This window comes from Lontra canadensis, unplaced genomic scaffold (assembly GCF_010015895.1).
Source record: "Lontra canadensis isolate GAN:19392208 unplaced genomic scaffold, GSC_riverotter_1.0 scaffold52, whole genome shotgun sequence".
Taxonomy (NCBI): domain Eukaryota; kingdom Metazoa; phylum Chordata; class Mammalia; order Carnivora; family Mustelidae; genus Lontra; species Lontra canadensis.
In genome coordinates, this window is record NW_022631046.1 from 1,215,429 (window position 1) to 1,241,246 (window position 25,818).

The 25,818-nt window shown below is 36.9% G+C and overlaps 1 protein-coding gene across 2 annotated transcripts; it reads right to left on the minus strand.

The window, feature by feature from the left end:
• Window positions 1-1,213: 1,213 nt before the first annotated feature.
• On the minus strand, window positions 1,214-25,814 carry TSPAN19 (tetraspanin 19). Of its 2 annotated transcripts, XM_032874166.1 has the most exons (9): window positions 25,740-25,813; window positions 17,418-17,510; window positions 17,262-17,334; window positions 14,530-14,654; window positions 10,953-11,027; window positions 6,594-6,704; window positions 4,462-4,605; window positions 3,080-3,163; window positions 1,214-1,814 (listed from the first exon to the last, which is right to left on the minus strand). In XM_032874166.1, exons 2-9 carry the CDS (start codon window positions 17,481-17,483, stop codon window positions 1,746-1,748), a joined length of 747 nt encoding a protein of 248 aa, XP_032730057.1. In that variant the 5' UTR covers window positions 17,484-17,510; window positions 25,740-25,813; the 3' UTR covers window positions 1,214-1,745. The 2 variants fall into 2 exon arrangements, with proteins under 2 accessions (XP_032730057.1, XP_032730058.1); XM_032874167.1 differs by lacking the exon at window positions 6,594-6,704 and having other exon boundaries at window positions 25,740-25,814.
• Between the last annotated feature and the right edge of the window lie 4 nt (window positions 25,815-25,818).

A 25,818-nucleotide genomic window follows, 5' to 3' on the forward strand; every position in this document is an offset into this window, starting at 1 on the left:
TTTGTGTTTTTCTTTTGCCAGGGACTTTTACACTGAAGAATTACTCCTCTAAGATCAGAAAAAGAAAACAAATGTATAAAAATATTACACAGATGTTGCAAACATTAAACAAACACTTACGGTTGCCTGGCAGTATTTCTGTTGCAATATTCTATTAAAACTGTGTTTCAATGAAATCCTTTTAGAGAAGTTTTTGCTCTGCCAACATCTCGTATTCATTTCCTGGCGAAAGGAGATGTGGGTGGCAGTGACTAATTGAACTAGCAGCTACTGTTTACCAGACGAGTTTGGACAGATTATATTCATGATGGCCAAATGAAATCAAAACCATTGAATACAGTAGGAGTGAGACAATCTAAGAGGGCAATTGAGTTTTATCTGATAGCATACTGAATAATCTGACTTATTAAAGTTCATTGGCATTTGGTGGCCACCTACATAGTCAAGTGCTGAGTGAGGCTCTGGAGTGGTAAAGAGGGCTCAGTGACAGATAGCGACTACACTTATCCTGGCAAGCACTGAGTAATGTACAGAGTGTTGAATCACTGTATTATACACCTGAAGCTAATATATTAGTTATATATTAGTATGTTAATTTACCGGAATTAAAATGAAAAAAATTAAAAAATTAAAAAAATAATAAAGTGTAAAAAATGCCCCAAATAATCTTTCTTAAAGAAATGAAGGCATGTGTTTACAGGATGCTTTAGAGAAAATGGTTATTCTATTTTGTCTTGCACTGACTTAAAAAGTTCATAGGTCTCTGAAATCTGCAGTGTACTGAACAGATGGATGAAAGACATATGATTGAATTAGTAAATTACAGTGAGCCTTCTATAGGAGTGAGAGCAATGCAGATCTTCGGTTAATTTATCCTTTCTTCATCAAGGTCAAGGCAGTCTTTTTGCTACAAGGAACAATGATATGATTGCCTCACATTTACATAGCACTTCTTATTTGTCAAAGGATTTTTTTTTTTTTTCTGTTCTCACAAAATCATTTTTAGGAAAATAGAACAGGTAGGTTATTTTTCTATCCTTCAGAGAATTGTGTATGCGTGCACTGAACAAAATTTAAAAAAAGAAAATGAGGAGCAAGTTGGGTATGGGAATTCGGTGATCATTTAAGACATTTTCATTACAGTTCAAAATTCAGTGTGATTTTAATATTTTATTACTGCCATTGACATACACCCAAGTCTTTAAAATTTTAAGTTTATTATCCACTTTGAAGCATTAAACAGAAGACAGAAATAAACGATTAATTCAGTACAGAGGTCAGTGTCATGGTTTTCAATCTTTCTTTTAAATCTCCCACAGATCAGTGTTGTTTTGTTAAAATTTGGAAATGTAAGGTGCATGTCATAATTGCTTACTTAATTAATGTTTTCTGAATGTGATGTAAGTATTTTTTTTTACAAAAGAAACTTGAAATATGGTGATACTTCATCACATTTTGAATTCAGTATATATGATGATATCCTCTGAATTCAGAAAGCTCAAGGTAAAGTTCTGAACTGCAGAATTTGATATTTTGAAAAACAAAATTAATAATAATTTCACAGAGTGATTTATTATAATATTCAATAATTCTATGTTACATATAACCAATGACTTGAATAAGTCCTAAACTTAACTAATATAATTCATAACTGTTTTGGTGGGTGCAGGGCGCAGAGTAAAAGAACATGATGTGATTATTTTGAGAATTAGCTGGTTTCTTCTGGGCAAATTAAAATCCAAAGATCACACTCCTGAATATATTCTATTCTTGATGTGTCTAACGAAAGAAATAGTTAATAAGATTTGCAAAACCTGGAAGAAAAGGAAGTGATAGGAGATCAAAATGTAATCAATAAGCGTGATTTGCAAAGCTAAGACTTAGAATCACCTAAATGTATGCTGTATAGGGAAAGGGGATCAAAGAGGGTAGGGAAATTTTGGAGTAAGGTACATATGGTTGCAAATAAGAAGTCTGCAAAGTGAGTCTTCTACAGCAACCCTGCTGCCACCAAGTTCATTTATGGAGGGACTAATAATAGACGGTTCCATTTTAATTACATGGGCTCCCATTGGGCTAGATATCTCGAATTGCTGATCTGGTTCTTGTTCCTCATCTCTCTATGTCCTCAGTCCTACCAAATTGCTTCTTTTTGTGATAGGATCATTAAAGATGGTGTGCAAAGGGTAGAAAATAAAATGGACCACAGGTACCATCTCCCATTCAGTCTTGTCTTAAATACTGCAGCATAAATGCAATAGAGAATACACATTTCAACAAAACGGTATTGTTGCTTAAAAGAGTGTCTTAATCACCATTCTGAGACTGTAACGGTTACCAGCTGAAGAGAATTTATGGAACCTTAGGTCAGTGCCTTTGTGGATCAACATAAAATTAAATGCTGTATCCTGTTCTGACCAAAACATGTGCTATATATTCATTGCAATGTTACAGTCTACACTGTAATAATGTATTCACTCTCACAGTTTCTTCAAATTCACAGCCTTTCCCTGTTTTCATTGATCTTCACAGAGGCTAGAGAAGGAGGTTCTGCTTTTGAGTCTGGATCCTGCAGCTGGCTCCCTGCAGGTCACAGAATGTGTCTGTTTTGCTTCCCGCTGTATCTCTAACAGCTAGCACAGTACCTGACATAGTAGATGTTCTCCCCTTTCCAAATGTATTGAATGAATGAATGAATGAATGAGTGTATGAGTGAATAGGAGACTTATTAATGTCAAACAAACATCAGTCTAGATTTCCATTTTGCCAACATGAAGACTGTCTGGCATGGGCTCTTGCTGCTGAGATATGAAGTATTTTTTTTTTTTTTTTTTTATCTCACAAAGCAATGAAATTACTACATTCCTGGGTGACATTTGTTAACTGATCATCCCTCTTGGCTGATTTGGGGATATCACTTCCAGTTAGGATGTGCATCTCTCCTGGATGTGGATAGTCTCAAGATCCTGACTCCTAGTGTATTAGTCTGATTAGGACTCCGGTTGGTTGTTCTGTAGTTTGTAATGTATGGTTTCTACTTAATATTTTTTTGCCTTTAAACATATGAACAAAAGCTTACCTCTGAAGCCAAAAGTCCAAAGTTAATTCCGATTAATGTTAAAGCATTACCACTATACCATGTGTTGATCTTATTTTCACAACCCTAAGGAATAAAAGTTATTTGGATTGACTTGGAGATGGAAATTGTCTTATATATAATTCTATTACAAAGAAGAAGAAACATAGAGATAATAATTTACCGAAGTCTAAAAAGCAAGTAAATATGTAACTGGAGACCAGACTTTTTAGCCCAGAGAACTTCATATGATGCACGACATCTCAGTTACTACTTTTAAACTTGCTAAGATGTTATGTACTTAAACTCAGAAAATTTTTTAAAAGATTTTATCTCTAAGTACTCTCTACATCCAATGTGGGGCTCAAACATATAACCTTGAGATCAAGAGTTGCACACTCCACTGACTGAGCCTGCCAGGTGCCCTGAAATCAGAAATTTATTAAATCTAGAGAGTGATTTAATTTTCTGCAGATTACTGTAATTCAGCAAGGTATATACTTCAACCTAAAATGATTATTTCTCAAATAGGAAAAGCTATTTATTTATTTATTTTTAAAATTTATTTTATTATTATTTTAAAAGAGTCTATTTATTTATTTGACAGAGAAAGACAGTGAGAGAGGGAACACAAACAGAGGGGTGGGAGAGGGAGAAGCAGGCTTCCCACCAAGCAGGCAACTGGATGTAGGGCTCGATCCCAGGACCCTGGGATCATGACCTGAGCTGAAGGCAGACGCTTAATGACTGAGCCACCCAGGCGTCCCAGGAAAAGACTTTTAAAACAACATAAGGCTCTATTTATCTATGAATGAATTATGTAATTGAAAAATAAATCTTACAGTTAGAATAACATCAGCATACAAACTATATAAAATATTAGAAGTTCTTGGGATGAAAATCTCATTTATCAGTAACCTCTAACTGTAAGTAGCAGATGAACCCCTACTCTTGCTTCTGCTACATTTACCTGAACACCGCTTGTGTCATTGCTAGGCTCCCCTCCCTTCAGTTTTTGCCAATCCTCATAACTCTTTGCTTCTGGTACTGCAACTCCCTTACGAACCCTAAACACCAGATATTTACCAAAAGTGCCTCCTCTCTTTGCAGGGATTTGAGAACATGGATTGGAGAGAAAGGTTGATGGTATTCTAAGTTCTAGGAGCACTTACATGGCATAATTCCAGAAAGTTTAATTTATTTATTATATACCTGAAATAATTATTCATCTAATTATGAGTTTAGTTTCATAAAGTAACTGGAGAACCTAATCACTGTGAATAAAATTGTTTTTATATAAAACTTTGCTCAGAATTCTAAATTGACTTGGAAAAAAAACAACAACAAAGAAGGCAGTGTAAACACTTGGAGAGCCTTAACCTTACCTCTATGTAAGTTGCATTCAGTGGCTCATCACAAAACCACTTTCTTAATGTAGAATTTGTGCAAGAACATGGCACCTGTTCTGGAGTTTCTTTATTTTTATTCTTTATCCAATCTGTGTAATTGTACTGGCCACAACACTGCAACTAGAAAAAAAAATTCTATGAATTTTACTATAAAATATTCAGAATGCGTTAATTATGATTCCCAGGCACAATAAAGTAGTTTTTGTGAAGAAGATGTATTCTTCTCCATTGGAATGTAGTGAATTACAAATATAAGCATAGTTTTATTGGTTTAATCCATACTTTATTGCTACCGTTGTTGATGCTAACCAGAACTAAAGACCTTTAAATATAAGTGGGCTATGTTTGCATAAAATTGTTAGGTCTGAACTTAGCATAAAGGAACCCAGGATGGAAGGTGAACCTGCCTTACTGAAGCTACAAATTATGCCTGGACCAGAATACAGAAGAGGAAATCGTTGCCATATCTCCCTTCCCACTGTAGCAGTTTTCTTTATATTTATCCCCCAAATGCTGCCATATGTATGTAATATACATAGAGAGATTCAGGGTTCTTTTTATTCTCTTAGGATTAATGTAAGATATTAACTTCCAATTTTGTATTGTGTGAAAATGGCCACAGAGAACCAAAAAGGATGATAAGGCAAACAGCCATAGAAATGATAAGATATTTAAGAAATATCTCATTTCCAATCCTATAAAGTTGAATTGGAAGGATGTGAAAGAATCAGCTTATGTTTTTGTCACCAAGAATCAGAAACAAAGTTGGAGTGAATATTTCATTGTTTTCTAACCTTGTTATTGAAAATTATGACATCAGTCCTGCCTATGTCACAATATGTACCAACAATCTTGGAAATGAATGACTAAAATAATGCTTTAGAGTTTGGGTATTGACAATGAGCTTGATCGAATCTGTATGTACTATCTCAACTACACTCATGACAGGAACTATAAGCTTAATTCTCATTAATAATAGTGATGTCATACATAGAACTGTTTTCCTGTTCATCAGTTTATGTTCACAGGAGGGTCTCTTTCTCTGCCATCAGTCCTAATGCAATCCAAAAAGGCAATACATGTACATGTCACACATATATATCGGAGGGGGAAAAAAAACCAAGACGAGTAAAAGCATTTATAATTATATTTCAATTCTCCTAAAATGCCATGCTGTTAATATACACACCAAGAATAATAACTATTTTTATGTGGGGGCACCTAGTATAGTAGTTAAGAGTACAACATCTAAGACTACATTTTCTGGAATTGAATCTTGGCTCTTCCACTTAATTAGCTGTGTGACCCTGGGTATGTTACTACCTATAAAATGAGGATAATAGTTCTTACTTCATTGGGTTGGAAGGATTAGATGAGTTGATACATGCAAAACACTTACAAAAAGGTCTGGGGCTATGTCAATGCTTGCTATTTTCTTTATCAAGCATTTATGGTCTTCCAGCTGCTGATCTATTCCTGTAAACCATCTGGGAGACAGTATCCATTCCTGTACCCTGCCTAGATATATTTGAACTGTGAAATAATCCTAATAATGTTAGCTAACAAGTATTAGTTACTTATTATGTTCCAGATCCAAGGTTCCCTATACATTCTATATATGACTTCATTGATTCCTGCCAACCAGAGGCAAGGATTATTCTGTCCATTTTACTAATATGGAACTTGAAATTAATAGGTTTACTTGTCCAGGGTCAAAAAGCTATGTGGCAAACCTGACATTCTGGCTCAAATGTTAACTAACATGCTTCCTTGCAGCTGGCAACGACTGTCCTGGGACTTCTTTCTCACAGGTGCCGCAGGGCAGTCTACCCCACTTGGCAGAAGACCACCAGCTCTTCTACAGGTGAAACCAGGTTAAAATGCACATCAGTTAACCAAGAATAGGAGATATAAGTTACAAAATAAGGATAAAACTCAAGATTTGTAAGTGGGAACAGTGTTATTAAGCCAGTTCTGGGGAAAAGAAATACAAAAACTTCTTGCTTCTCTGTCCCTATGTCCTGCCCTTACCTCCCTCCATTGACACTATGGTGATCACGTTTGACATTCATTTTTTTTTTTTTAGTTTTATGTTCATTTTTTCTTACTGTTTTCTGTAGAGAATTCAGAATAATCCATTTGGGTATATCTTCAGGCATATCTTTAGATCCATACTCAATAATGATTAAGTCAATTTTATTATGCAATACTTGGTGAACCTGTTGAAAATTGATCAAAAGTCAAAATCTGAAGTTATATGATATTTGTCTTTTTCTGACTGACTTATTTTGCTTAGCATATACTCTCTAGCTCCATCCATATTGTTGCAAATGGCAGGATTTCATTCTTTTTTATGGCTGAGTAATATTCTATTGCATATATAATCACTAATTCTATGCCTGGAATTATAAACTAACTGGAATTTATTTTTTTTTAATTTTTTTTTATTTTTAAAGATTTTATTTATTTATTTGACAGAGAGAGATCACAAGCAGGCAGAGAGGCAGGCAGAGAGAGAGGAGGAAGCAGGCTCCCTGCTGAGCAGAGAGCCCGATGGGGGGCTCGATCCCAGGACTCTGAGATCATGACCTGAGCCGAAGGCAGCGGCTTAACCCACTGAGCCACCCAGGCGCCCCCTAACTGGAATTTAAATAAAAACCTAGAAAGAAAAAAGGTTAAAATCTGAAAGAAACTTTCTTTATGGTTCTTAATAAGAGAGTATTCTAGTTAGTTTGCTGTTTTCTGCTTATTCCTAAGCATTTTCTTTTTCTTTTTTATTCTCTTTTTGAACAATGTCATGTGAGTGTGGAGGCATCTGGTTTTTTGCATTGTGATCTATGGGAGGAATATATGGATTTATTTTATGATTAGGGAGTAAGTTATGTGCCATTCTTCTGAATGTTGAAGGATTCTGCCTTTCTTCTTGTACCCTCAGAAAAAAATTGTGAAAGACCTTGAAATGACCCAAAAGGATTGCTGAGTATTTTTCCAATGGAATAGGCTTTCCTTTTTTTTTTTTTTTAAATTTTATTTTATTTATTGGAGAGAGAGACAGAGTGAGAGAGCATGAGAGGGGAGGTCAGAGGGAGAAGCAGACTCCCCATGGAGCTGGGAGCCTGATGTAGGACTTGATCCCAGGACTCTGGGATCATGACCTGAGCCGAAGGTAGTCGCCCAACCAACTGAGCCACCCAGGTGCCCCAGGAATAGGCTTTCTTTAGCATAACTTCAGGGTGTTTCTATGGGGGTCTGTACCTTTCTCAGTTTTTAACTTACTTTACAACTTTTGTAAGTCATAGTAAGCTATTATTAGACAATTGATTCTTTGTCGGAGAAATACAAATGAATTTTTCCTGGTGGCATGTAACTGGTATTGCCCCTCAACCATGTTTTGTATATAGTAAGATATGATCTTTATAACTGTCTTCTCTTTGGACTCTCCCTCAAACTGGTTTTCACTTCTTACCAGTTCCCACATTAATCCAGATGTTAAATAAAATCATTGACTTGTGCCTACTGTATATTAGTTCAAGAATTATGTTTTTTAATTGAAAAAAATTATCCTTTCAAAATACTATAATAAAACAATCAGATTTGAAGGTTTGGGGGGAACTACTATTTCAAAATCTATATATTGTGGAAGTAAATTTTAATAGTAACTTACTTAAATATTTAAAAGGTTATATGACTTTCATAACTAAGATAAAAGGTAGAAAGCAGAGATAGTATTTCTGTTTTGTGAACAAGGAGATAGATACTCAGAGAGTTTAGTTATTTGCTTTGTTTACATGAATAATAATGAGGAGCTAAAACTTTTAAATATGGTTCATTTGAATTCTAGTCTAATGATTTCCCATTGTATTATGCTGTCTTTGAGTAAGGAAAATAAAATTCCTCGTGGGAGTACCACAACAATTAAACCATGTGTACAAGATCTCTAAGTTATTTATTGAACTAATTTTCTAAGTTTATTTTTTAAAGGTTTTATTTATTTACTTGAGAGAGAAAGAGTGAAAGAGAGAGCATGAGAAGGGGGAGAGTCAGAGGGAGAAGCAGACTCCCTACTGAGCAGGGAGCCTGATGTGAGACTAGATCCTGAGACTCCAGGATCATGACCTGAACCGAAGGCAGTCACTTAACCTACTGAGCCACCCAGGCATCCAAGTTTTATTTAGAATAGAAAATATTTTTCCGTTTTATATTGTTGTGGGGAAGGAGCAGACTTAAGCCCTTATTTACCCTCTAAAGCATTATTCAGGAGATCCAGAGTGTATATAAATCACATCTTAGTACATAAGAGTATCACATATGATCTCTGTGACTACTATATAAATAAAACTCCTTCACCCATATTTATTTTGACAAACATCCATTGAAGCCCTACTGTACCTTCAACACTGTTGGGTGCTGTAAGTGGCATAAAAGATTTAGAGGCTCCTAAGAGCTTAATCTAATATGAATATAGAAGAAAAATCAATGTAAACAAAGCTGTTAGCTCTAGACTCAGTTAATAAGTGTTTGAATCCAGGCACTATCATTTGGCCATGACGTATTTTAGCAAGTATTTCTCCTCTCAAAGCCTCAGTCTCCTGTTCTAGAAAGTAGGACTAACAATGCATCTCTGGGGGTTGTTGTGAGGATCAAAACTATATTGCCTATAAAGTGTTTATCCCAATTTCTGGCACATGGCAATTATTCTCAAATGGCCTTTCTGATTTTTTTTTAATCTTTTTTTTTTTTTTTAAGATTTTGTTTATTCATTTGACAGACGGAGATCACAAGTAGGCAGAGAGACAGGCAGAGAGAGAGAGGGGGGAGGAAGCAAACTCCCAATGGAGCAGAGAGCCCGATGCGGGGCTCGATCCCTGGACCCTGAGACCATGCCCTGGGCCGAAGGCAGAGGCTTTAACCCACTGAGCCACCCAGGTGCCCCGGCCTTTCTGATTCTTAGTAGAGATGTGTATGTGAATAATAGCTAAATGACTATGGACAACGTTGATGAATTAAATTTATGTGCAAAGGATCCCTAAGTGTTATATTCAAGTTGTATCACCAGATCCCAAAGTGAGAGGCTGATCAGCTAAGATGTAGTGGTTTGCCACAAAAACAGCTTTACAGAACTCACATGCTGCATACACACACACACACACACACACACACACACACTCTCTCACACACGAGAAGAAATTTTAGTACTAAGTGTTAGGTCATTAGCAAGAAGTCCTGGGTGGTTAAATATCCAGGATAGATAGCAAGCACAGGAGAGCAAATGAAGCTTGAGGGCAACGGTGTTATGTACGAAAGATTTTTGGGGTGTTTGGTCATTGTTTGGGATTCTACATCAGAGAGAATTTGAAGGCTAGGAAGCACAGGAATGAGTCAGGGGCTTTCTTTGGAAATTAATTAAGGAAAGGAAGAGAATCCTTAAGTAGCTACTTTGTAACAGAAACTTTTTAAGTTGTCAGTTGATGGTCCCTCTATATGGGAAGTAGGAATGAAGCATATATACAGATGAAGACATAGGTTCAGGGCTATGAAGTAGCTTGTTGAGCACTTGCCATCTGCAGATCTGTATGACTTCAAGTCCGTGTTCTTTCCCTGCAGGACAATCTCCCACAACACAAATATAGACCATGATTGCACTGAAACCATGAAATGTCTTTAAAAATTACAAGTCATCATTGACCTTAAAAGATAAGTGTTGTTTCCAAAAGTTTTTTTTCCAGATAATTTATTATATGTTTTTGTGTTAATTTGATACATGTAAATCTTATTGTGATTAATCATATCACTCATGACCCACACCTGTGCAAAATACATGAATTATTCAGTTCATATTTATTTATTTATTCATTTGTTATTTTAAAGATTTAAAAAAAAATTAATTGAGGGGGTGGGCAGGGAGGGGCAGAGGGAGAGAATCTTCAAGCAGATTCTCTGCTCAGCAGGAAGCCTGACACAGGGCTTGATATCACAACCCATGATCATGACCTGAGCTGAAACCAAGAGTTGGATATTTAGTGAACTGAGCCACCTAGGTGCTTCCAGTTTATCTAATTTAAGTAAAGTCACTAAATTTCAAATTTGTACAAATCTAAAGGTATTTCTTTACAAAAAATAGAGTATAGTCTATATAGAAAAATAGAATTGGGTCAGTCATGGTAGCCACAGTTGGCTGGGGGCCAATTTTGGATTCCCTGCACTCAGTATCACCCCGTCTTCCCCCATGTTCTTTGTTTATATTTTTCTCAATCTTCTGCTGAGTTGAAGATAAATTTTCCTAGCCCCTTTTCAGATCTGACCCCTGGCCCTTTCCTTAGAGAATTGTATAGTACTTCCAATGAATCTGCCCCACACCACCCCGCAAAGCCATTTACCTTTCACTCTTAATATAGGCTCATAGCTCTCAATAATTTTAGATATCTAATTTTCTTTAGATTTCAAATAAAAAGATGATCTTTCCATACCTCCTTTTTCTTTATGAAGATGAATGTTGAAAGCACAACCTGAACACCAAAGGCCCACATTAGCAGTGCTGTGTACTGAAACAAAAGAAAAACAGAGATGGCAACTGTGCTTCTAATATGTGTCTTAGATGCTTCAGGGATGGCAAAACCCATGTCTAGGAAATACACAGTCTTAAAATACACACAGGTATTGATGGTCCTCTGCTTTCATATACATGAGTGAAGTTATTCAAACAAAAAGGCAAAGAATAAAATTCACTGAGCATTTGGATAAGAATTAAGAGAGAAGTGAGAGTGTTCAGTGAGCACGCTATAGACCACTTGGTCTAACAAAGTTGTTGATGATTTTCCTTCATTCAAATCCAAAACTGTCATAGCAGGGAACTCACTCATCTGGACCTTCCCTTAACATCCAGTCTGCTAACACTAGAAATCTCACTGAGTTGAGACTTATTACACAAACCTGTCAGGTGCAAAGTAACAATAACAACAAACCCCCAGAAAATAACAAAAGCATCTGCTAGAGTAAAATTAAGTCTTTATATACATTTAAACTATTCCTTTGAAAACCGAAAATACTTCTATCCAAGTCAAGTGAAATTATTTCCACACTTATGTAACTATATTTTTTAAACTTATGGTCACTGCAATCTTCTTCATGATAGGAGCACATAGTAGCACATATTATCTAGAATTTATAATGATTTTTTAAAATTAGCAGTATGAATATTTAACTAACTAAAATATAAGAATGACTTACTGTTAGTATTCTTAATTTCACATATTTTAAACATCACTACTTTAAAACAGTTAACTAAAATTTGTTGGTTGATATAAATTATACTTCCTATTTTCAGAGACAAAAATATGGTCTTTAGATCTGTTTAGAAGTTCAGATTTTTAATACTTCTATATACGATAACTGTTAATCTTCACTAAAAGAAAATTGGTAGAGGCAGGAAAAATTGTGTAAAACAATAAAAGAATATTACTGGGTTTCTTTTTAATGGCAAGCTGGTTGTGGTCTAATGAACATTCCCAGGTTTCTGATCCTGTGGGGGTATGCAATATTACCTTTGATGAACCTACCATTCAATTCTGTATACAGTTAACTTACAGAATTCTGATAGTAATACAAAAGTTCCCTGTCCATTGCAATGCAAAATGATTCCTATTCATAGAAAGGCAAATGAATATAGTCTATAGAGAATATAAATCTCTAATTCTCCTTTAACCAGTTTTTACTTCTTACTTGTTCCCTTACTGATGATTTAAATCAAGTCTCTGACACATGTTCCTTGACACAAATGTAAGGCATGATTTTTACCTTTGAAGATTCCCTTTTAACAGTAGTTAGATGTTTATCGTAATAAGAAAAATTCAGTTATTTACGTGTTATTAGTACTTAGAGAGTAGAGTGAGATACTGCCCAAGAACTTTTAAAAAAGGGAAGTAGAACTGTCCCAAAGCGGCGCCTGGGTGGCTCCGTCAGTTAAGTGTCTGCCTTTCGCTCAGGTCATGTTCTTAGGGTCTTGGGATCGAGCCCTGTGTGGGGCTTCCTGCTTGGTATGGAGTGTGCTCTCACTCTTCTTCTGCCCCCCTCCCCCAAGTCATGCTCTCTCTCTTTCCCTCTCCAAAGAAAAGAAAATCCTAAAAACAAAACAAAACAAAACAAAACCCCAAACAGCCAAAAACAAAGTTTAAACTGTAAAACTAGTACCTATTCAATTGGAGTAGGCATGTGCAAAGTCACCATTAAGCCAAAGTATAGTACTTAGGCCTATAAAATTGGACCATAACCTGACTGTGTGAATTAACATGGTTAAAGGAAAAATGTATCCATCAGAAAAGTATTGGTAAATTCAGAGGAGAAGAGCAAAAGTGGCCTGATGGCCAAATGTAGCAGTGCCCTTCCTTGGGGCATCCAGAGAAGAGTGTGGTGTCTTGGCTCCAGGACCCAGTCTTATGTACATTCCTTATGATGAGGTCTGTCAGACTTCTCAGTCACAGCCCATTAATACTTGAATCCCATAAGGGAGAAACTTAGAAGATGTCTGTTTTTCTCCCTCTAGTTTCCCCTTTCCTTACTGACCCCATCTTACACTAGTACCTAGCTCTGTGCTTTCTTTGCCTAAATGGAAATTTATGGCAAGGAGCAAATCAAAACTTTCCTGTAAGTCATTTCTGTCCTGGTCTCCAGATCCAAAATTAGAAGCCCAGTGAGAAAATTGTGCTCAGTATCATGGAAGAAGAGAAAGGTGGGATTTGAGAAGAGTGAAGTCTCTTTTTAGACTAAAAAGAGTCTGAGACTGATCGTGGAGGCTTCTTCATTCCCAGAACAACAGAGTCTCTCACTGGGCTTCCTGGAGTTCCCCAGGTGAGTAGTCAGACCACAGAGGGAAAAGGAAGTGTGGTTTCCAGCTTTGCGCAAAAAGCCTCTGCTGGGGGAATATTCAAATTAGAAGAGCTATCAATTACTGGGAAATAACTAATCCCTGTGTCAGGCGTTAGTCCTTTAATTGCTGTGTCACTGGGAGGGTGAATGTTTCAGGGGAAGCATACTGTGGAGAAGGAGCTGAGGTCATGCTCTCTACCAGTCCTCCACAAAAGGTTTCACTGCTGCACTGTACAGTAAACTATATGGTATTCTGGATGATATACTGTAAACTGCATGAAGAGCTGCTCTGCCTTTGCCACCCTAGACCATTCCAACAGCAGAATGAGTAGACCGGAAGGGATCCTGCGAGCTGGGAATGTGAGAGTTTTCATGGTAACCAGTGAAGACTGATAACCAATGCCACAGTGACCAACCAACCACCCAGACTTTCAGTGCTGCATAAAAGCTAAGTCTTTCCTCATTCTTCCTGGTAAGAGACACAATGTCTGCACTTGAATTTCATTTTGTTGGACAAGAGAGTATCTGCGAATCAAAACTGATTTGATTAAAATAAAATGTTAAAAAGCTATGTTTCATCTGAGTGTGTGAATTGTGACCCATACCTGCCACATGTATGGTAAATGGCTCATGTTCATGTCTATATTCCTAATTATAGCTTATCTCTTCACATTATATGGTTAGGGAGACATAGTGTGCTAGCCGGATGCCAGAGTCTGGCCTCTCAGCAGTTTTATTTCTCTTTGTTAAATAATAAATTGTGATCTCAGTTATAAGTTAGCTTCCCACGTGGCATTCCCACAGGGAGAAAACATGCTGAGTACAGGACATGTTTTCTTTTCCTTGCTGGGTCCCATTGCTTGTTGGCCTTAATAGTTTATTTGGATTTTAGTCTTCAGATTCTTAATTTTGGTTAATTGTAGTTTATCCTAGGAGATGGATTCCTATTGACTCTGTTAAAAAGTAATATCTAAGTGTTAAGTGCAGAAGCCCAGATTTGATCCATGGAAAGTTCTCCAAGAACATTCTGCCTAGAAGCTTCTCGAAAGGGAGTGCTTCATTTACCTTATTCCCTATGCTGCAGTGTTACGGTGATGTAAATCATTATTTCTCATTGGTGAGACACAGACACTCAAAATCGAAGATACAAATTAGTTCATGTTATTAAAATGAAATACATACCAGAAGTAGGAGCCATCTGATTTCGTTGTGAATTCCCAAATAACCCAAGAGACAAAGAAGAACGATAGCAGATCCAGTTCCCATCAAAATTTGAAAAATATATACTATCAAGTGGTTATTTTCATCTGTGGAAACCACAAAATAAATTATTATCAAGTAATGTTATGTTCTATTTAATAATATATGTAGTAACTCAAGATTTCCCCAAGCAGTTTCTGCCAAACCTGTAGGATTCTCCATCTCTCTTTTTAAAACTTCATTCTAGCACCCTCTTACTTAGCCTTGGCAATAATTTTTCTTCCATTAATGATATAATAGAAAATTTCTTCAATCTCAAAAGATCTCTTTCCCTTTGCCTTATCTTCATTGTCTTCTATGAAAGCAGAAATTTTTTCCTGGGGTGAACTCTTCTATGTTTAATGAACATCTAAACGTTTATGAATTTATTCATAAAAATTTGGGGGGCATCTACACACATGTGGGTTAAGTTTTTCTTATATGAAAGTCTGAGTTTATTGGTAATATGACCCCATTAAAACTATATTTTATTCTCTCTCCATCTAGATTGGGCTCTCTCTGCTAGAGACTATATATATATTTATATAGTCAACAGACTAACTGTTAAATGTTTCGTGTTATGACACAGACTGTAGAACACTAAGTGCCTAACAAATACTTGTTAAAAAAAAAAGAAGAAGAAGAAGAAGAAAAAATAAATTAAATATGCCCCAGGTTTTATGGGAGAACAGTTGTTGGAGCCAGCCTGTTCTGGTTCATAAACGCCAACTATTCAATTTTCACAAAATTCATCAGCCAACTCAGTTCATGTTGGCACAGTGAAATCAGTGATCATGGCATTATATCTTTAAACCACAGAAATCAGCAAATACCATAAATCAAGACTTTCTATCCCAGAGCCAGTTGTTAAACATGTACCAGCACACCCCTGGGTACAGGAGCCCCTAAGCCAGTAGAGGGAGGAGACTGGAGAGTGTAGTTCGCTAAGATTGCTGGTGAAGGCAACACTGTGCTTGGGCTTCAAGTGAGAACTGGAAGGATCTCGGTTGGAATGACAGAGGCCTTCTGGGACACAGAACAGCACAGTATGTGTTGGAAATCAGCTTTGCTGGTCCTTAGGGTCGGAAGAAGTTGAAACTGGGAAGGTTTGCTGGGGCCAAATTAAACACACTTTTAGGCTCTTATTGGTCTTCATCACTGGAATTAAGCTCCACGAGGACAAAAATCTGTCTTGTCTTCCGCTGACAGGATTGTGCCTAACATGTAGAATAGACTCTGTAAGTATTTGTCTTATGAATAAAAAATAGCAGTGGGGAACCAGAAAAAAGCTTTTCATGTTATATGGGTAGATTTTCATCTTAAATTATTTCGGTGACATTTGGAAGATGGCTGAGAAAGGAGATCAGAACACAAGGCTACTGGACGTTATTTTCGTGGCAAAGGGGAGGAAGATAGGGATCACTGGTGGCCTGGTGTTACTACAAATGGAGAGGTGAAGGCAGAATCATTTTTAAGAAGAGGTAAGTTCACTGGAAGTTGCAGATAAAAGAGAGTGGAGGAACCAACCAGTGTCTTGCCACAAACCGGTTATTTTCAGTTCCATATCTTAAAATCTTAGCTGAGATGTCGCTAAATGTTTAAATATATAATTAAAAAAAACAAACAGAAATTAAAGGATAAGTCTCTGACTGTTTTGGTCCCCCCCCCCCCACACATTCGAGTACATCAAGGTGAATTAAGGTTAAGGCTAATGACAATTATCTTTCAATTCCATAAGGAAGGGAAAGAAAAGAAAACAACTTTTGCTCTACCTTAACTACTACATTATTAAAGTAGATACTGTATGGGAACACTAAAGAAGTGGAAGGTATCATCGCCATTCTTCTGGGGAAGGAAAGGAAGACAGAAAGGCTGTCGTAAGATCTCCACACACCCACGTACTCTGAGCAAACCAGGTGTGCACTCGGACATCATGAATACTTTGCCATAAGCAAAGCATATGAACAGAAGAGAATAAAGATACCAGGCACTTAGGTGTAGGTGAAGTTTAACTAAATTATTCAATATTTTATAACACTCTATTACCTATTAAGTCTTTTTATTTAGCTTTTGTTTTCCTACAAATGTATTTTTTTCTTACTTAAAGTCCACAAAGGAGTTTGTTCTACAGTACGCATGCCTTTTGTCATGCATTTAATGACAACAGTGTTGTCTAATAGAACTTACTGACGAGTGGAAAGAATCTAAATCTGCACGGCCTAATAACATAGGCAATACCCAATAGCCATATAGAACTATTGAAATATGGCTTCCTTTCCAACCACCAAGGATAAGCGTACAAAAATAACACTTTGTTAAACTTCAGTCCATAGTGACCACAGTGTACCACAAAATTGTAAAATGAAGGGTTTCTAAATTCAGCTAAACACATTCAACTATTTCATTTATATTTGAATAATATTATATTTTATTTGTAACGTGATGGTGAGAGTAATTGAGTTTTAAAAAATTAAATGATTTAACTTGAGCACTATGTTGGTCTCCACACTCTTTTCTTTCAGAGTGTATTAGAACAATCCACAGTCTTCCATTCTTGCACAATGCTTAATGAATTTTGGAGAAATAGTGCCACCTGCTGAATAAATCATGCGAGCAATTATTTAAAACGGAATGCCTGGCTTCACTCAGAGAGCAAAAGAAAAATAGATACATACCCAAAGCTATGAAAACATTATTTCTATCTAGTAAGAGCCATGTACCAAATCCCATGAGTAAAAGTCCAAAAACCTACAGAAAAGAGAGTCAGTGCTTATATTTGCCAATAAAAATGCATTACATTTTCTTTATGAAATAATTATAAAGACTCTTACCAAGAAAGCTCCGTTAATGAGATTAAGAAAGTATTTAAAAATTAACGTTTTGTTTTTTCTTAACATTCTTTTTCTCCCCGGATATTGGTGTTCCTGAAAAGATAACCACAACTTTTACTATAAATAGTCAACACATTAACAATTTTAAATAATTCTGCCTGCTCATGTCATTTATTTGCACATTTTTCTTCTGATATCAGTTGTCAATATAACATTCCCCTCCACCCTCACGAATATAATGACATGTTGAAGATATCTTGAGACTGGGCCTATCTTCTCTATCTGCACTAGGCAGTTGAGACCAAGAAGGAGTTTGAATAACATGCCAATAGCCACCTTCCTAAACTTCTTTTAATTTTCAGAAAGTAAAATATTTTATTCTGTTTCTAGTCTTAACATACCTTGTTCTCCTTGCTGGAAAGCTTTCCCTCACCTCTGCCTGTCCCTCCTCTTTCCCAGACTAATATTGATTCCTCACTGAGGTCTCACCTTGGAAACCTTTACCTAACCTCAATTTGTTGCCCCCTCTATTTTCTCTTTACTTGTCTCTTCTTCCCATGTAGACTCTGAGGTCTATTAGTGACAGAGTAGGTCTTATAACAATTATAATCCCAAAGTGTAGGGCACAGTAGCTACTCACTAGATATTTGTTGAATTAATAAATGAGTAGGTGAATCAGATTATTTAATTAGGGAGTAATTTGGCATACAATGGAAGGGAACAAACCAACTTAAGGTTGTGTTAATTAACAGTATATAATTTGGTTTCCTAAAACTTCTATGGCAAAATCAACACTTAGATCATTGGTGTTTGGTGCTTTATTAAATATGAAGGTTCTAAATTTTCTTGGGCATGTTTCTGGGTTTTCTCTTTTCCTTCATTGTTTCAGTTCAGGCTAGTACCATATTTTACAAAGTATTATAGTTTATAGTGTTTTATATTTTTAAGATTTTATTTATTTGTCAGAGAGAGAAGAGAGCATAAGCAGGGAGAGCAGCAGGCAGAGGGAGAAGCAGGCTCCCCACTGAGCAAGAAGCGTGATTCAGGACTTGATCCCAGGACTCTGGGATCATGACCTGAGCAGAAGGCAGATGCCTGACTGACTTAGCTACCCGGTATCACATAGTTTATAGTGTTTTTAATCATGCAGTGCATAATTGACATGATGAAAGCAGATTTTTTTTTTAAGATTTTTATTTATTTATTTGACAGAGAGAGATCAGAAGTAGGCAGAGAGGCAGGCAGAGAGAGAGGGGGAAGCAGGCTCCCTGCTGAGCAGAGAGCCTGATGTGGGGCTCGATCTCAGGACCCTGAGATCATGACCTGAGCCGAAGGCAGAGGCTTTAACCCACTGAGCCACCCAGGCGCCCCTGAAAGCAGATTTAATAAGATTAATTTGAAGCCATTTGTTTCTAGTTGGGAAGACCTCTGTTTGTTGAACCAAAGTACGCCCTGGAAAGTGAAGAAATAAGAGATGTCTAGGTTAGAATCTATGCACTTCCCCTCTGCCCCAAAGCCACATTCCTCCCCTGAAACACCATGGTCCTCCTTCCCAGCTGAAGGAGTCTCTCCAGGCTTTGTCTTCCACCCTTTGCTTTGAAGTCCCCTACTGCCATTTGGTTTCTCCAGTTTCCGTCTCCAGACTTATTCTTAGATTCTTCTAGTGTCCGGCCTGTTTGGATAGAACAAGACTACCTGATTTTTATTTTGATTTCTCCCTAAGATACAGTAGATATATAATTTTGGTTTCAAATCTATTTTCTTCAGCCTATAAGAAAGTTGTGACCCTCTCCTATTGCCAAAACAATTTCTCAGGACCAAAGTCCTGGGCCTCCGTGAATGAGAACGAGAAAGTAGAGTAATGAACAAGAACATGGCAGGAACTCTGGTGAAGAACTGAGAGGCATAGACTTGACTGTGATTTGGTAATAATTAGCATGTTAGAATCAGGGCTAACATGCTTTATTAAAGGAGCCACCTACAAAAATAAACTGAAGCCTATTTCTCTTTCAGTCCAAGGTGGGTAATTGGCTCTCTTCTAGGACATCATCTTAGGGTCTTGGGGCTTGCTTCCGCCTATTTTATGTCTGGCTCCCAAATTTCCTCAGGGCATCATCCTGTATAGTCTGCAGAAAGGAAAGGAGTTTGAGTAAACCCGGGGAAGCATCTTTCAAGCAAGTGAGGTGAAAGTTGCCTACTTCTCTTCTGTTCGTATTCCATCGGCACATATTAAGTCACATGGCAGGTCTCAGACCTGGATGGAATCAACTATGTGACCAAGATGAAGGAAAGAAGTGAAGTAGGGTGAGAAGAGCCACACAAAATGCCCAACAGTTGAGAAAGTGCATTGTAAGAGATAGAGGAGAAAAAGAGGGCTTGGATATAGTTTCAATATGCCTTATTATAGAAAAGAAAGAAGTAAAGATAATCAGAAGGATTCCTGTAGGATGGAAAAATTAAAGAAAGAAAGTGATAATCACTGACAATAGAAAAATTCAGAAAATTGAAAAAAAACATATATTTCATGTTTATTTTTTATTTTTAAAAATATTTAATTTATTTATTTGTGAGAAAGAAAGAGAGAGAGAGAGAAAAAGTAGGAGGAGCAGCAAGCAGAGGGAAAAGCACTGAGCAAGGAGCCCAGTGTGGGACTTGATCACATGACCCTGGGAGTCATGAGCTGAAGGCAGATGCTTAACTGACTGAGCTACCCAGGTGTCACTCATATATTTCATGTTTAATAAATGAGTTTGAGGGCGCCTGGGTGGCTCAGTGGGTTAAGCCTCTGCCTTTGGCTCGGGTCCTGATCCCAGGGTCCTGGGATTTAGCCCCAAATAGGGCTCTCTGCTCTGCAGGGAGCCTGCTTTCCCTCCTTTCTCTCTGCCTGCCTCTCTGCCTACTTGTGATCTCTCTCTCTCTGTGAAATAAATAAATAAAATCTTTAAAAAAAATGAGTTTGAGTTTGTAGAAGATACCTTTGTGGTTAAGCACTAGAAATGGAGTGCAAATAAATAGATAGCATAAGTTATGCAGATTTGGGAATTATCCACAAGGAGCTAATGTCATGGAAAATAATAGAAGAGAGGGGAAGAGGGGACTGACTGCAGATAAAAGTGAGTAGATGCTTGATAGTAAAGAATGACATAATTAGGAATTTGAATTTTTTAATGCAGACTCTTACAAAATGAGAATGTAATCAAAGCATGATCTCATGGAAATCAGTAGAGAAATAATTTTCTAAAATAGTGTTGCATGATATAAAGGTCAAAAAGGGTAAGAATACAATACTCTTAAAGTCAGCCAACTTGGTAAGAAAGTTGTTCATGGTAACTTCAAAACAGCAGTGTTTTAATTCATTTGAGCTGCTATACCAAAATACCACAGACTAGGATGCATATAAACAACAGAAATGGGGAGCCTGGGTGGCTCAGTCAGTTAAGCATCTGGTCATGATCCCAGGGTCCTGGGATCAAGCCCCACATCTGGCTTCCTGCTGAGCGGGGAGCCTGCTTCTCCTTCTCTCTCTGCCTGCCACTCCCCCTGTTTGTTCTTATGCTTCTTTTCTCTCTGTCAAATAAATAAATAAAATCTTGAGAAAACAACAACAACAACAAAAACAACAGAAATTTGTTTCTCATAGTTCTGGAGGCTAGAAGTCTGAAATCAGGGCACCAGCATTCATGGGTGAGAACCCTCTTCCAGGTTTCAAACTTTTTCTTGTATCTTCCTGTGATGAAACGGGCTAAGGAGCTCCGTCGGTCTCATTTATGAGCACTAATCCCATGCAAGAAGGATCCCCCCAATGACCTAATCACCCCCTAAAAGTCCCATCTTCTAATGCCATCTCATTGGTTATGAAGATTCCAACATGTGAATTTTGAGGTAATACAAACATTCAGACCAGAGGAAGCAGTTCAGGTTAAAGAATTAGAACACAACAAACAGGGTGTCTAAGCAACAAGTCAAGGAAGTGCATACCCATATTTGCACAGAATGAGAAGAGGAGATGGTCATGTGCTCATCTTTCCAGTCACAAGCACCAAATACTGGAAACAACGTCAATGAAAATAAAGAGGTGCTAACACAAAGATACACAATAAGTTAGTGCAGTTCCTATGTAAATATTTGTAGTGTGGAGGAACTATGGGTTTTTTTGGTTTGTTTTTGTCATTGTTTTTGCTATAGATAAAGAATTTGTTTTTAACTTAATCAGATAAGGTCCTGGTGTGGCATTTTTTTTTTTATCATTCCCTGATTAGGTAATTAATGGTCCAATAACAGACATTTTTAATAGTATAAGTGATATAGAAAAGGACAATTTATAATAATTCACCTATTCACAGGTGTCATTTTTCACTAGTTAAATAATAGCCTAATTACTTTGTTATTGTTTTGTAAATTCCTTCTCACTGCTGGGAGATGGGAGCACAGAAATGAATAAATAACCTGTCAAGGAGTCAAATATTAAAACCTCTGGTCTACTCTGAATTATGTGTTGAGGGTGTAGGGACAGGGAGTAAAGGGAACTGGGAAATTTCAGAGAGAAGACAAAGTTGAGATATTCCTTGATGGTTGATTAAGAAGGTCCTAGTCAGACAAAAATGGGGTAGATTTCATGGCAGATGGAATACTGTGCTCACAAGCTTTATAGTGAAGGGCATGGGGGCGTGGGTCAGAATGGCAAGAGATGAAAAATAAGGCTAGATAAATAGACTCAGTAAAGATTTTGAAAGATCAGATATGCTTTGCTAAGAATTTGCTTTTATTCTTCTGCAGGTAATAGAGAACCATACTTTAGCCATCAGAGTGGAAGTCAAATTAGAAAAGACACCTAAGAGAGGCAGCTACTTTACAAAGCTAACGTATTAGTTCATAACAAATGATGTCATCTAAACTGTAAGACAGTTTTGGGGATAACTGGGACATGAGAGATATAGTAGGAAGTCGAATTGCCAGCGATGGGTTGTTAGAAAGAAACCAAAATAAAACTTGAACTCAGGTCTATAGAGCTTAAATACTTGGGCTATTACAATTATGGCATATCCTACAAATGTCATTTACATTGGTTGTCTTGACTATCAAAGTTTTGCCAATTAGGTACTATTGTGTTATTATCCCCAGTATTACCAATGACAAAAGAGATTAAGGAAGGCAAAATAATGCTCTTGAGTTCAACTAGTTAACATGTGGCAGGGTTGAGATTCAAATCCATAGATATAAACCATTCTCTTGCTACTCTTCCCAAGCCTCCAGTGTCATCACCTGTAAATGCAGAGTGTAAGAACACACACCTCAAAGGTATACTGTGAAAATCAAACGAGATTATGTTGGAACACACTTAGTCCAGTACCTGGCTAAATGTTACCTATTAATCCTGTGATAGTATAGTAATTGTACAAAAAAGAGGAGCACAAGAGGTTGGGAAATGGGAATGGGAACTGTAGCAAAGTGATGGACATAAGTTGGTCATTGGGAGCTGCAGAGATCACAAAGAGGATTAGAGAAGGACCTTGAGAGTTTGCGACAGTCTTTAAAGGGAGAAAGAGAAGCAGAAGTCTTAAGAATCCAACACTGTAGGTCACACATTAAAAATATTATTACACAACAGTCATCCTCAAGAAAATAAAACAAACATCTGTTAGGCAACTATTTGAGCTTCACAATGATATTCTGGGATCTTTAAATTATATCACTGCCATCTAAAAAATAAGACAACTGTTGAATAATGGTTTTAAATTAAAGTCATCTCACCACCTAACTAACATTTTCAAAGAAATCTTATTCTTGTCAGATGTCAGAGGAACGGACAGTTATCTTTCCTCCTTTCACATCCTCAATAAATATTATGTGCTCTCTAAGAGAAGTATATTGTGTTAGGTCAATAGGTTATAAACTAACCAGACCTGCAGATAATTTTCAATATAGTATCAAATTTAATGAAAAGAGGGGCGCCTGGGCGGTTCAGTTGGTTCAGTGTCTGCCTTCAGCTCATGTCATGATCTTGGGGTCCTGGGATGGAGTTCTGCATTAGGCTCCCTGCTCTTCTGGGAGCCTGCTTCTCCCTCTTCTTCTGCCTCCCTCTCTCTCTCCTTTTGCCTCTCATGAATAAATAAAGAAAATCTTTTAAAAAATTTAATGAAATGAAAACTGCTTATTAAAAAGAAAAAAAAACCTACTCAGATTAAAATGTTATGGACAAACTGATATACTCAATTTTAGGCTATAATATCCAGGAATTTTCAACTAAATAAACTTATGTTAAATGCTGCACAGTTAAACACTAGTTTCAAGTTAAATTGATTTATAATCTGTAACTATATGAGATAATTGTAGTATTTTGTTCCTTATGTAGTAATATTAATTAGTGATAGCTAAGTTATGACTAATTGATAGAATTGTCAGTTTTCCTCCACAGTAAAAAATAACAATATAAGAGATGTAGCAGCATGCACCATAAACTATCTTCAGAATTTCAATATTATTCTTTTTTGCTATCAATTTATATGACAAGGTAAGATTTAAGAAAAAAAGCAACTCAGACTTCATCTTTAAAAAAAGTTGATTACTAATTTAGCTAATTTAAAATTATTTCTGGAGAGCGCCTGGGTGGCTCAGTCTGTTAAGCATCTGCTTTTGGCTCAAGTCAGTATCCCAGGGTCCAGGACTCAAGTCCCACATTGGGCTCCCTGCTCAGGGGGGAGTTTGCTTCTCTCTCTCCCTTTGCCCCTCCTCCCTGCTCCTGCTCTCAATCTCTCTCAAATAAATGAATAAAATCTCTAAAAAAAATAGTTATAGATATTAATTGATTACTAATGGATTTGATATTCTGTAGGAAAAGCATGAATTGTTTCATAATCTCAAGCAGACTTGGCGGTGGGGGGCTGCATTTCACCACCCTGAGATCATGACCTGAGCCAAAACCAAGAGTGGGACCCTTAACAGACTGAGCCACCCAGGTGTCCCTAGCCTGAGTATTTTATTTTATTATTATTTTTTTAAAGATTTTATTTATTTATTTGACAGACAGCACAAGTCGGCAGAAAGGCAGGCAGAGAGGTAGGCAGAGAGAGACAGGAAGCACGCTGCATGCTGAGCAGAGAGCCCGATGCGGGGCTCCATGCAGGGCTCGATCCCAGAATCCTGGGATCATGACCTCGGCCGAAGGCAGAGGCTTTAACCCACTGAGCCACCCAGGCGCCCCTAGCCTGAGTATTTTAAATGAAGAATTTGAATAGTCCGTAAATTTGCAACAAAACTAAACAAAAAAAAAAAAAAAAAAAAAAAAACAAAAAAAGAAAGAAAGAAAGAGAAAAAATAACACTTGAGCATGGACTTTGATAATGAAAATATCCTAAATTTTAATTAGATTTGAAACCAGAACTAGTTGGTTTTTGAAAATCATTGTCTTTGAGTGAGGTACTAACATGTGTTTCTTTTAATATCAAAGACCTACCTATTTCTCACTCTATATTATTAGTTCTTATGTTGATGCGATGTTAATTGTTACCAGGAAATAGTCTATTTTCTTTCAAAGGCTCAAAGGAAATGTTTGCTTTTAGTATACTGTGTGTCAGATATCTTTTACAATTATGCTTAGCCACTTCCTCTTGGAATTTAATACTTTGTAAACTTAAAAAAATTGAACAGAAATATCTATTATTAACTAAAATAAATCTCACATTTTGTACACTATGTATTTGCTCCACAGTAAAAGGAACTTAGATGAATTTTTTTAAAAGATTTAATTATTTGAAGGAGAGAGAGCACAAGCAGGCAGAGGGAGAGGGAGAAGCAGGCTCCCTGATAAGCAGGGAGCCCCAGGCGGGGCTTGAGCCCAGGACCCTGGGATCATGACCTCAGCTGAAGACAGAGGCTGCCACTCAGGCGCCCCAACTTTGATGAATTTTTAAGTTAAAATTAAACAGCATGATATATACTTAAGCCTCAAATTTTATGTTAAAACAATGGGTGTCACTGTCAATATTTTACAAAACATATTTCACCCCACACCCTTGGAGGTTTTTTGATGGGCATTGAGTGATAATTGATTTATTTGTCTTTTTAAAAATAAATTGCTGCCATGGAAAGCAATTTATTGGCTTCACTTCCATATTTCAGGCCCCGCAAATCACTATGCAAGATTAAGATTTGGTGGAATGAACCGTTTATACGTGGGCAACTGGACATTCACTAGTTGCAAGTAATAAATATAGATAGATCAGAAACAATTTAAAGGTCAGGCTACCTTTACTTGGGTAACTGTAGCAAAATGCCGTTTTTTTATTAAATACTTTCCCAAAGTATTTAAATATTAAAATCTACCTGGAAAAAACGTTCCTCATTCAGCTCCTGAGGTACAGCGTTCGGGCCAATTTCGAGTGGAGATAGTTTGTCCTACTGG